The 13,478-nt window shown below is 38.4% G+C and overlaps 1 protein-coding gene across 4 annotated transcripts in view; it reads right to left on the bottom strand.

Moving 5' to 3' along the window:
• Window positions 1-13,478, bottom strand: part of ABCA5 (ATP binding cassette subfamily A member 5) — a 139,590-nt gene that overhangs the window by 15,513 nt on the left and 110,599 nt on the right. For all 4 annotated transcript variants that reach the window (XM_047756640.1, XM_047756642.1, XM_047756641.1 and 1 more), the window contains 5 exons: window positions 10,846-11,015; window positions 7,662-7,789; window positions 7,087-7,224; window positions 3,726-3,839; window positions 975-1,145 (listed from right to left, as the gene is read on the bottom strand). In XM_047756640.1, coding sequence (XP_047612596.1) covers window positions 975-1,145; window positions 3,726-3,839; window positions 7,087-7,224; window positions 7,662-7,789; window positions 10,846-11,015 — 721 coding nt within the window. The remainder of the gene's footprint in view (window positions 1-974; window positions 1,146-3,725; window positions 3,840-7,086; window positions 7,225-7,661; window positions 7,790-10,845; window positions 11,016-13,478) is intronic.

Genomic DNA, 13,478 nt, shown 5'->3' with positions numbered 1-13,478 from the left:
CTGTAAAACAGAAATGTGTATTTTTATTTTAAAATGTGAGTAGTGAGCAGTATATATGATGTAAAATACCAGTCATATTAAAACATGAGGAATAATTATTCTTCAAGCTTTATTCGAAGGCATAAGTATTCTTCAAGTTTTAATGCTCAACGAATCACTCCAAAAACTGAAATTGTGGTTACATAAGGACTTACCATCCACATTTCTAAGCCAATAAAATTCATGTTTTTAACTGTTTACACAATCTTGAATAAGTCATTTAAACTAAACAGTTTGTAGTTCTTTTTTATGCCAAGTAAAATGCCATCTCTTATCATCTGATTATAAAAAGCAAGCACAGCAGGTTACAACTTTATCAATCTCAAGCAACTATTACTTACTGTTTTAATAAACAGCACTTAAAGCATTTGGTAAACTTTTAAGAAAAACATTTATTAATTTATAAGGTAGAAATTATTGTGTAAGTCAGTATGATCTCTGGCAAAAATGCTCTTTACTTTCAGCAACCCCAACCTAGCTCTGTTTTCCCTTTTTCCTAATATAATTCATAGGAAAGGCTCTGGTATCAGTCACTGACATATGAATATGAATGCAAAGCATACTCTTCCTTAGTGTTTTAAGCCACACTTTAAATTGTGGAATAAAAGAGCCACTTGTTTATGCAATTATTTTAAGCACAGAGACAAAGACGACATTTTAAGGAAGGGCTGTATAAATACTCCTGATTACATATAAGGAGGTAGCCTACATGAAAGACCATCTCTGTTTCAAGGAATTATTTTATAACGGTAAAGTTATTGTCTTTAAAAATCATTTATAGCAATATGAATTGCACTGGTTACAGGTAATCATATACAATAATTAAAGAGGTGCTGGTTCTATTTTCTGTAACATCAAAATTAATCAGAGAATTAGTTTTTAAAATAACATTTTATTTATAAGTAGCATGAGTACAACTGATGTAAGCAACTTACCACAGAAAGGAACTTTACAGCATATAAATATAATCCATAATGAAATGCAAATAAACTTCCCAGCATCAAAATAAGGACAACAAAAAATAAGGGGATATCAACAATAGCTTGTCCAATCCAATAGGCAGATGGCAAAAGACAGGAAAGTTTAAGTTGAGTATAAGCTTTGATCTACCAAAAAAAAAGAGAGGAAAAACTGATTATAATTTTAAACATCGTACAAACAAAAAACTCCAGTAAAATGTAGAACTCATTTAAATCAACAAAAAAGGCCACATTCCCAGTTGATAGGTAACAGAGCCCACCTTATAGCCAAATATAAATTCCACTGAGCTTTTAATTTGGCTCATTATTTCTCAAGTGTAACAACAAAATTTTTCAGCATCGGAGTGCAGCAGTGCTGCTAAGAAACACACACACAAAAAGTAAAAAGTGTCACAAAGTTATAGCTGTGCAAACAATAAGCAGCAAAAACATAACTGCTTTTGAAATTCTGTAGCAATATAAAATAAAAATCTAAGAAAAAGTATTCTCACTTTTAAATACTGACCTCTCATGAAAATACTAACAAATGGCCCAGCACCCTCTGATTTACACTGGGCTTTCAGCCTAAGTGTGAAACTTTGTACTGATGATGCCTTTGAAAGCCTTTTCAGTACTCTTGTGTGGTACAAAAATGTTAGCTGTTATAACTGCCACAAGGGAACAGCATTATCCTGTGTATGAACAGTAAACCTAAATGACCACAGTTTTCCTAACACTCTCATTATTTACTCTGCAATTTTAAAATTTTTTCATAAATCCAAATACCTCATAATCTTATTCAGTTGATTTATGTCATCTATGAAAACATCCACTGCTAATAATTAAAGCTATTATATGAAAAAGCTCCCATAGATGAGGTAAGAGAAGAATGGACTGTAAAGATTAGTTAAGAAAAGGAGAAGAAATAATTTTTAAAACTGAACCACATTTGCATTCAGTGAATTGAAAGAACAGAAATATAAATTCCAATATAAGTACAAAACAGACCAAGTCAAACACAGCTATTTCGGATAATCCAGTTTTGTCATTTAGACATCTGTTGGTGAGAATGTAAAATGGTTTACCCACTCTAGAAAACAGATCAACGGTTTCTTATAAAACTAAATATGCAATCACCACACGACACAGCAATTATACTCTTGGGGATCACCCCAGAGAAATGAAAAGTTATGTTCACACAAAAACCTGTAGCAAATGTTCACAGCAGCTTAATTCATAACAGCCCAGACTGGGGACAATGGAGACCCACAGCACAGATACTACCCAGCAATTTATACATACAAATTGGATGCATTTCCTGGGAATTATGCTGGGTGAAAAAAGCCGATACGACGTGATTCCAATTATACATTCTTAAAATATGAACACTATAGAAATGGAGAACAGACTAGTAGTTGCCAGAAGTCAGGGAGGGGTGAGGTGGGTGTGTGGGCTTGAAAGGACAATAGAAGGAATCTTCATGGTGATGCTTGAACCTGGACCACACCTGTGTCAACATCCTACATGTGATACTGGACTACAATTTGGCAAGATGTTATTACTGGGGTACAGTGGGTGGGGAAGGGAACATGCGGTCTTGCTGTAATGCCTTACAACTTAATATGAATTATTGCTCAATAAAAATTTGAATTAAAGTGTATAAGTTGAAACAAAAAAGAAAAAAATGCAATTGTCTAGTAAGTTTTCAATCTGAGTAGTGGGGGGTTAGAGATACTTTTTATTATCCTTATATTTTCTTATATTTTCTAAATCAGTACAATAAAAAAAGTATATATATATAACAGAAAAATGGAATATGTTTTAAAAATATGTCCTGAGACTCAAGCATTACTTTTACACTAAAGAAAATTATCAAAAGACCTAACGCAGTTATGCTATGAGGCTTAACTTCATCAACCATTACCCCGTATAAATTAATTCAGACAAATCTGTGTCCAATGAACTAAGAACAGCCAGGGAGAGGATGAGAATTTTGATTAGTGGAGTAAGAGACAACCTCAGCAGAGTGGAAGCCAAAGGACAAGGAGAAGGTGAAAATAAGAAAAAAAACAAACCCTCTGTACACAAAGCAGTTTTCCTAGGCCCTGGTGATCACGATCATTTTCTATTTTTTTTTTTCATTTAAAAAAAATGAAAATTTAGTTCCTTATACATTCCAGATATTCTGTTAAAGGTTAAAAAAGAGCAGCGCTCTACCAGTGGAGGACATAAGGATCACAGTTCTAGATCCACCACTTAAACAAGCCCCGTCAACTTGGGCCCGGTGTATGAACGCCCAGCCTCTGTCCCCTGACCTACAGAAAGCGGGTTAACAGACAACTTACCTCACCATGTGGTAAGGATTAAAGGATGTAACCTCTGAAGCACAGGGCAAGCGCTCAGATATAAGTGAGAGGTCCTGCTATTATCATAATAAATGTATTTACACTCCATTTACTTTCTTTTTTTTTTTTTTTTGGCTGTGACCGAGGTATGCGGAAGTTCTGGGCAAGGGATCAAGCCTGTGCCACAGCTGCAGCCTGAGCCACTGCCGTGACTATGCTGGATCTTTAATACACTAGTTCCCACAAGGGAACTCTTCTATTTACTTACTCTTGAAATTAAGAACTGCATGTACATCTTTTACTCACACAAAACAGGTTAATTTTTTTGTTCTATTTTGTTTTTAGCAAACTATACCTGTATTTTTTTTAACTGAGTCATTACCTTATGATTCTCTGCATTTTCCATGGCAAAGTAAGGTGGCATTGCAGTAACAATAATCCCAAGTAAAGCCGCTTGAAAATACAGCTCAATTCTAAAGACTATGTCTGTAATTTCCTGAAAAACAACCACAGAATAAGAAGAGAACTGAGAATCACTTTATATCATTTTATTACTTTCTAAAAGACGATCAGAACTTCTGAAGAAACACACGAGGACATCTATCCCAGACAACAGCCCACTTGAAAAAACAGACGGCAGAGTTAACATGCGGTGAGCTACGTGCCAATTTGACACTGATTAAAGAGCTATATGATCCTGGGCAAATTTTTATGTTTTCATCTTCTTAGGAAATACATGCAATCATACAGCACATTTTTTTTTTTTTTGTCTTTTTAGGGCCACACCTGCAGCATGTGGAAGTTCCCAGGTTAAGGGTCGAATCAGAGCCCCAGCTGCCGGCCTATACCACAGCCACAGCAACGTGGGATCCAAGCCTCATCTGTGACCAACACCACAGCTCACAGCAATGCTGGATGCTTAACCCACTGAGCAAAGCCAAGGATCGAACCCACATCCTCATGTACACCAGCAAGAGTTGGTTACCGCTGAGACAATAAGGCATAAAATTAAGTTTCACCATTTAATTAAAAGTAATCATGTTGGAGTTCCCATCGTGTCTCAGTGGTTAATGAATCTGACTAGGAACCATGGGGTTGCGGGTTCGATCCCTGGCCTCGCTCAGCGGGTTAAGGATCCGGCGTTGCTGTGAGCTGCGGTGTAGGTCACAGATGCGGCTCGGATCCCGTGTTGCTGTGGCTCTGGCGTGGGCCCGCAGCTACAGTTCCAACTGGACCCCTAGCCTGGGAACCTTCATATGCCCCAAGTGCAACCCTAGAAAAGACAAAAAAAAAAAAAGTAATCATGTATGTGAAAAGCAGATCACATGTCCACCAGGTCCCACACCATGAGCTCAACCGTCAGAATGATCTCGGATGCCTTTACTGGTTGCCTGGACCAGACTATGAGTCAGCTCGGAGTGCTCCTTTTCACCACTGGGAAAAGGCGTGCCCAAGCTCAGCTTCCTATGGGACTAGGAACTTCTTATTCCCAGTGGTAGGGGGAACTATAACTCCCACAGGCCCATAGATCCGGGCCCATACCGCAAACTTTTCCCCACAATCTAGTAAATAGCTGGTGCCCCAAATGCAAGTTACGCAGAAGCACCCTCAACAAGGCCATTTTCTTATACTTGCTGTGTAGACAACATACACACGGGACAGGGAAGGTACTCAAGCAGACCCCGGCCCTAGGATGCACACATACACCTCTCCCAGTCACAGGAGGATGTGGGAGCAGGGTGCCTCTGGCTGGCCCTGGCCATCTGAGTTTTTGGCAATAAAGCCAATTTCTTAATTCACACCAAATGATATTGTACAATTTGATTCAAACTCTGGTCCCTTACAGTGGAAGACCTAGAGAGAACCAACAAATACATAAGCTGAGTAGTACAAGAAGTGGAGGTTAATGAGGTCACAGTTGGATTCAATTACACTGAATATGATCATGGGGGCAGGGGTGGAATATAAATAAGATGATACCTATCAATAGTGAGTTCTAAGAAATCTCATTTCTTTCTGTCTGGTTTTGAAAAATGGTATGGTGACATGTCAGTGTCTGAGGGAAAACATACTGTCGCAAGATCTTTTGTAATAAAGATACATGCAAATGCAGTAACAACACCCTAAAAACATGTATAGGAATTATACATTTTGAACTATGGTTACTTCATGGAGGAGACGAGGAGACAGGACTGGGATGAACAAGCTGGATGTTTCAATTGTATCATTAAAGTTATAATAAATGAGAAAAAGTGTGACAGGATACTAATGTTTGAAGTATTTGGGTAGTGGATACATGGTTGCTTATTTTCTGGAGGAATGAACTATTTCACCCCAGCAACAAAAAAAAAAATCACAAGGGATGTGCTACCACTTCCATGATTTCAGTATCACTTGTGCTCAGGTGACTCACAAATATTTATTTCCTGTCCAGAAATCTCTCCAGAGTCATACACTCAAATGCCTACTCCATGACCATCGGGCACATGCCACAGGATGATCAGTAACTCCACAGGCTCAAAACAGAACTCAGGATCTCCATTCCACCAAAGCAAAGCCAAAATCTCTCTTCCGCCTACATTCTCGAAACTGGTAAGTGATACTACTATGCACCACTTTACCTCAAAATGTAAGAAATACGATACTTTCTTCTCCTTACCTCACAAACGCATCAGTGATAAAGCATGTCACATATTTTAACATCTTGTCCCCTCTCTCACTGTGGTTAGTGCCACTGCATTAAACCAGATGCTCATCTCTTCTCATCTAAACTATTCAGTAAAAGAATATCTGATCTGATTTCTTTAATTTTCTTTCTTCTCCTCCACGACAATTTCCCCCACAGAAATCCCTCCCCACCCAGGTGCCAGTGCTCCTTTTAAAATTCCAACTTTGTTCCCATGTCTGGTTAATCTTGATGTGATTTCCAGTTAAAGAGGGCAAAAGATGATAGCACACTGAAAAAACATCTGATGTGGATTAAGTAGCCATAAAGATAGAAAGTAGATTAGTGGCTGACTGGAGTGGGGGGGCTGAGGGGAAATAGGGGGTGACGAACTGAGAGGTACAAAGGTTTCTTGGGGGAGTGATGAAATATAAAACGGACTGCAGTGAGAGTTGCAAAATTCTATGAACATAATAAAAAACCACTCAATTGTACACTTTACACAGGTGAGGTAGATGGGGTACAAAAAGTACCTCTCAATAAAGCTATTTAAAAAAACACTATGGCAACAGAAAACGGGATACACTATTACAGAAAGGTATCTGTCTAATCATTTTTCAAGAGATGAAAAGCATTATTAGGGTGGAGAGAAAAATGTTGAATACTCTTTTAGAAACTCAAGTGAACGTTCATATCCATAGTCCAACAGTCCTATCTCAGGAGAATAAGACTGGGTGCCTTCGCAAGGTTCAATATCCAGTATGTAGATTTTGGATGCCAATATCCATTTTTAATTACCTAAATTGTTCTTCTATGATGAATATAAAAAAGACTCATCCTTTACAAAAATATCAGTACCAAGACAGGACCTCCTTGAGCCTGAAGCAAAGTCATACTAGAGGCTCCTAAATCCAGAATATGAACCATCCCCAACCCAAGTTTTAAGACGAGGAGATGTCACAAGATGAACATCTTCAGATTTCGTTTGTTATCACCACGTGGCTTTTATAGTTATTTTAAACACACACACACACACACACACACACACACACACGTATATTTTTTAAAGTCTGCTTACCTGAATGAATGGGGTGTTCCAGACTTGAATGCTTTCTGTCACATTTAAATGATAAAGATAGTAGTTACTAATGATATTCATCAATACAGGTAAAGAATAAACCATAGTGCTGTTGAAAACAGCTGTAAAAACATAGTCCTGCGAGTCAAAAAAATTGAAGAGTTATTACATATTTTATGTAAATATAAATGAATACATGACTGCTATGTACCAAGCTTTTGGTACAAGTTGGTGAGCAACTGAGTTAATTCTCACCAACTATACTGAAAACTGGTCCAACAAATCATAGAAATAATACTCACTGATAGGTAAAAATAATCTGGTTTGGAATCTAGATGTTTGATATTTTAAACAAACAAAAAACCCCATAAATGTAATTAAGTTCCTCCTAGCTTTATATATGGGTCCTCCACCAGGACATAAAATATATCATAAGTAACACAGCTTGCTATTTCCAAAAGTAAATTTTAATTTCCAACTAATAATGTCAGACCAGCAAACGACTGATTTTAGAGGAAACATCTTCATCTTTTACAGGCTTCAGGTGAGTATTCACTGGCACAGGTCACTCTTACCTTTTCTGACTGCATCACGTTGAAAGCTGCGCTGTGGGGAGCAGCAGACAGGTAGTCACTGTCATTAAACATCTCCACCATTATGTTCTGGCTTGTGAAAAAGCTAATAAGATCACTGATATCCGAGTCTGGTGTTAGAAAATAAGCAAATAATAAAGAATCAGCTTAAATGAGGAACAGACACAGCCTTTTAATAACACTGGAAAGAGCTCCCTTTTTAGAGAAATGTTTTATCTTCATGAGCTAAGACATGATAATGAACACTGGCTCTGGGACCAGTCAGCCCGAATTCAAATCCAAGTCAATGCAAACCCAGGCCTTAGAACAGAACCTGACACACAGTGACTGTGCAAATTTTAGCTGGAATTGCTGCTCTTAATATTCCTCACTTTGAAAGTTTACCTGTAATACACACACGAAAGGTGGTTAAATGGTGAGAATAAAAATCTACCTGGCTGCGAACTATTACATTAAGAATGGATAAGCAGAGTTCCCGTCGTTGCGCAGTGGTTAACGAATCCGACTAGGAACCAGGAGGTTGCGGGTTCAGTCCCTGCCCTTGCTCAGTGGGTTAACGATCCGGCGTTGCCGTGAGCTGTGGTGTAGGTTGCAGACGCAGCTCGGATCCCACGTTGCTGTGGCTCTGGTGTAGGCCGGTGGTTACAGCTCTGATTCGACCCCTAGCCTGGGAACCTCCATATGCCACGGAAGTGGCCCAAGAAATAGCAAAAAGACAAAAAAAAAAAAAAAAGAATGGATAAGCAATGAGGTCCTGCTGTACAACACAGGGAACTCTATCCAGCCTCTTGGGATAGACCATGATGGGAGATTATATAAGAAAGGGAATGTGAATATATGTATGACTGGGTCACTATGCTGTACAGCAGAAATTGATAGAACACTGTAAAACAACTATACTTTCCAAAAATATTTTTTTAACCTACCTGGCAATTTATGTAACAAGGTAACCTGCCAGGCTCAGGAAGGCAGAAGCCAGGCTGTGGACTAGATAACATCTCTCCTGGGAGGATTTCTATGTGCCTTGAACTTTGAACAGACAAATCTTATAAACGTCAACTGCCTTAACTACCTTAAAGTATTACAAACACATAACCAGTCTATATTGTCTGGGTTGCCTGGAGCCTGTCTGAGATCTAAATCTATACCGTCTCGTCTGGTGAATGGAAACGGTTCCCTGTCTATCACCATCAAAGCCAGGATCTGAGGAAGGACAGTGTGGCTTTGAGGGAAATCAAAACCCAACAGAGGAAGACACCATCAGCAAGTGAACAGTACGGCTGGGGGGCTTAGACTCGGCACCAAACGTGAGGGTGCTCTTAGTGACATGACACCCACCCCTCATCCTGGGCCCTGCTGATCTGTCCTCCCCCAGAGGCCGGAGCGGCCCTGCCCTCCTGAAAAGGAAGCTCTGTTGTAACTGAAGGAGCCTTGTGAGGAGGGTAAGACACCACCCAAGATGTACACACACAGCCCAGCGATTCCCAAAGGAAATGTGCCTTTAGAACCAACAAAAGGCCTAGGAAAATATGAGATGGACAGATATGCAAGCAATTCAGAAATACTAAAACACACACACACATACACACACACACACACACACACACACACACACACACACACCAGATGGGACGAAACTTTGAAAATACTAGAATTTCTGCAGATCAGTGAGAGGGAACTCAAAGCAGAACTTCTTGAGATCCATATACAATTCCCCAAACATGAAAAAGAAGTCACAACATCAGAGTGCAAGGCTCCCTGGATACTATTTTTCAGCAACATGGAATGTACATTGAAACCAAAATAAGAATCCTAATGAAAGAAATAAATTGAAAAACATATTCTCTATTCAAAAGTGTCTTCTATCACTAAGGACATTCTTCCACCAAAAGAGTAAAGGTTATATCACAAACTGAGAGCTAGAATTTAAGAGTGATGATTTTAACAGCCATCTGTAATTGTCCCTAACCATGACTATTATTTTAACACTGGGCAAAGCTTTTCAGTTAATAGAAAATCAAAGAAGAAAGATATGAGAACATAGGTGAAGGGCTGGGAAATGTTAAACCCCAAAGAATTTGTGAGTGTAGAAAGGGTTATACCAGATACGACTTTCTGATATATTTCAGCAAGACCAGCAAATGAAGCTGCTTTTGTTTTACCATAAATTTGCCAGCGTTAGCTAACTTTAATTTTCTCTTCAAGAACCGTGGGGGTACAAAGTATCTATGCAGATGGGAGATGTTAGATAAACATTTAATTCATGTAAAATTTGGAATTAGCTTTTAATGTAAAAATCAAAATCTTCTATCAGGTTTTTAAAAATTTATTCTGAGCTCTGCTCAAAGCCGTATGTTTAACTTTTTCCCCATATCTGATAATTATGTAAAAAGAATAATCAATAGCAAATCAAAAAATATCCATTACAAATTTAATGTATTTGATTACAGATATTTACATCTAATTAGAATTGTCCTTAATTCTAATTTTTTAGGTGGTCATTAAGAACTGTTTAAACACTTATATTAAGATATATAACTGCATAAATAGTATATGCTGTCACTCTAAAGAGGGTTTTGCAACTTCTGAAGTTTATTTTGCTTATCATAAACTTTGAGATGAAACATGCTGCTCTGAGAACAATGTTGTCACTCTTAAAATAGAAATTTTATGAGGAGTTCCTATCGTGGCGCAGCAGAAACGAACCGGACTAGGAACCACGAGGTTGCGGGTTAGATCCCTGGCCTTGCTCAGTGGGTTGAGGATCTGGCATTGCTGTGAGCTATGGTGTAGGCCACAGATGTGGTTCGGATCTGGTGTTGCTGTGGCTCCAGCACAGGCCAGCGGCTACAGTTCCAATTAGACCCCTAGCCTGGGAATTTCCATATGCTGTGGGTGGGGCCCTAAAAAGACAAAAAAAAAAAAAATTTTATGATTATAAATAGTATAAATCAGAATATTTCTGAAACTACCATCTTCACTTAAACCAAGATTTCACTCCTGTAATACATTACTCAGCATCAAAGAGTTTTATTTAATTTAGGTTTGTGTACACAGACCATGGCTTTAGCTTACACATATTTCTAAAATCCAAATCTCTGACCTCTATCTACCCTCGCCCCAAGCCCCAACCAACACACATTCACAGACCTTCACACGCTCTCACCAGTAGAATTTTGAAGAAGCAGACTTGTTTTGTATCTATCAGGTTTATCTCCAGGTCTTAGGAAGTATAAGTCTGGAACAAGTTTGATGGGAACCACAGCATTTTTAAAAGAATGATGCACCAAAAACATAAAAATCTGAACTGCGAAAAAAATTAAAAGGAGAAGCAACCTGAAAGGGAAAAAAAATAATACAGTTCAAGGCACATTAATAAGTACATCTACCAAAAAAAACTTCCTTCATGCAACAGTTAAAAAGTACTCATTAAGGAGTTCCCACTGTGGTGCAGTGAGTTAAGAATCCGAATGCAGTGGCTCAGGTCTCTGCAGAAGTACAGGTTCAACCCCTGGCCTGGTGCAGTGGGTTAAAGGATCTGGCACTACTGCAGCTGCAGCTTGGATTCAATCCCTGGCCCAGGAACTTCCATATGCCATGGGAGCGCCAAGGTCGAAGCAAAAGGGAGGGAGGGAGGAAGGAAGGAAGGAAGGAAGAAAAAAAATTCAAAAAGTAGCACGGGGGAGTAGAATTTCTTCTACTCTCCAAAATGGTCTCCTCACAATATTGGAAAGAAAGCCAATGATCAATGATAAAATTCAAAGTTATACATTTTATATTAGAGCCACCTTGAAATTTTTATGAGGCATATAAACCTGCAGTTTATAACTTTTTAATACGTGGACATTATGTCACATTTACATCTCTATTCTCCTGAAGGAACTATTTCCTGCCCTACCTCTACCCTATTTATTCTCCAAATATTTTAGAAAATAGATGACACAAAAGTATTATAGGTACAGTGAGGAAAATAAAAATACAGTGAAACTAAGAATGGTATCTTTGAAAGTGCATCCTAACCTTGTCAATTCCCATGTCTCCTCTAGAAGCAGAGATAAACTAGTCAGTTATAAGGATCATCACTGCCAGCTGGTCCAGAACATAATTCTACTCCTCATTCAAAATGCCCTTTTAGGGAGTTTCCGTTGTGGTTCAGCAGTAACAAACCCAATTAGTCCATAAGGATGTGGGTTCAATCCCTGGCCTCCCTCAGTGGGTTAAGGATCTGGCATTACCATGAGCTGTGGTATAGGTCACAGAGGCGGCTCAGAACCGGCCTTGCTGTGGCTGTGGTGTAGGCCAGCAGCTGCAGCTCTGATTCAGCCCCCAGCCTCGGAACGTCCACATGGTGCACATACAGCCCTAAAAAGCAAAAAAGGAAAAAGAAAGACAAACAAAAGGCCCTTCTATTTGGAAGACAGATAACCTTCTATCTTAGCCTGCAAAATATCTCTACATTATTTGTGGCAGGTGTCACAACAGGTGGGTAGAGCTTAGATCACCACACTTTAGCGTTTTATAATTTTCAGAAACCCTATAATTTTGTTATTCTTAAATTGTTGTAAGCAGACCTAAATCAACACTGCCAAAAGCATACTGCATTGAACCCTAATGCCATATAAGTTAATAGGTGTTTTAGATTAAAAAGAAAGTTCATGGTTAAAAAATATTTGGAAACTCCAAATTAAAGCTGAAATGTCTTTACTGTAAAATCTCTCATGTGTATTAAAGAATGTGTATTTACCCGCATTCTTTAAGAGAGGAAATATAAGGTGCAATATTTTTTAAATGCATAGAAGGTAAAACACCTATTTGGCCACAGAACACTTTCTGTTGTGGATGGAATGTCTGTCACCTTCCTCCCAAATTCAGACCCTGACGCCCTAACCCCCAAAAGTGATGGTATTTGAAGATGAGGTCTTCAGGAGGAAGTGAAGGTTAGATGAGGTCAGGAGGGTAGGGACCTCACGGTGGGATTAGCGCCCTTGGAAGAAGGGGCACCAGAGAGCTTCTTCTCTGCCTCTCTTCCTGTGAGCACAAGGGGGTCTTGTGGGCACAGCAAGATCGTGACACAAAGAAACTTCTGTTGTTCAAGTCACCCAGTCTGTGTTATTTTGTTACAGCAGCCAGAACTGAGATACTTCTATTGTTTTTCAGGAAGTATTTTATGAAAGTAGTATTCAGCTAAATAAACTGAAATCATGAAATATTTTTCTTTTACTAATGATGACACATGAATAAATCAGATACTTGACATTTCTTTGAGAGTGAATAAATGGGGGCAAAAAAAATGAATTCAAGCATATTTCAAACATACAACAAAACTCTTATTCTTGGGTGAGTAAAATTTATCTCTACTCCTATTTTGGATTTAACAAGTATGTCATGTTATTTCTGAGTAATTCAATGCCTGGCAACCCATGGGAACCCAACTGACACGGCACGGCTAAGTGGAAAAAGACATCATTTTGATCCCAGTTCTACCCTCTTTACAAACCCTTCTTTACATTTGTTTCTTCATCTGATAAATAAAGATAAAACTCACTCTTCCTGCTGTTCATAAAAAAAATGCTAAAAAATATTAGAAATAGAGGTAAAACCATTGTGAAAAATATAAATGCAAAATAAAATTTAAATTCAATGACAGTAATTCAAAAATTATACAATTCGAGAATATTATTTGTCACTCTCTCGTTATAAATGAGACCCAAAAAATTCTAGTTTTAAAAAGAGTAAGGCTGTTATGGTATTCAGTGAAATTACTCGTAGCCATAAATTTTTTTCTCTGACACTGTGAAA

The sequence above is a fragment of the Phacochoerus africanus genome, chromosome 14, assembly GCF_016906955.1.
Source record: "Phacochoerus africanus isolate WHEZ1 chromosome 14, ROS_Pafr_v1, whole genome shotgun sequence".
NCBI lineage: Eukaryota > Metazoa > Chordata > Mammalia > Artiodactyla > Suidae > Phacochoerus > Phacochoerus africanus.
Note: the sequence above shows the minus strand (reverse complement) of the source record. Positions and strands in the feature narration are given on the sequence as shown.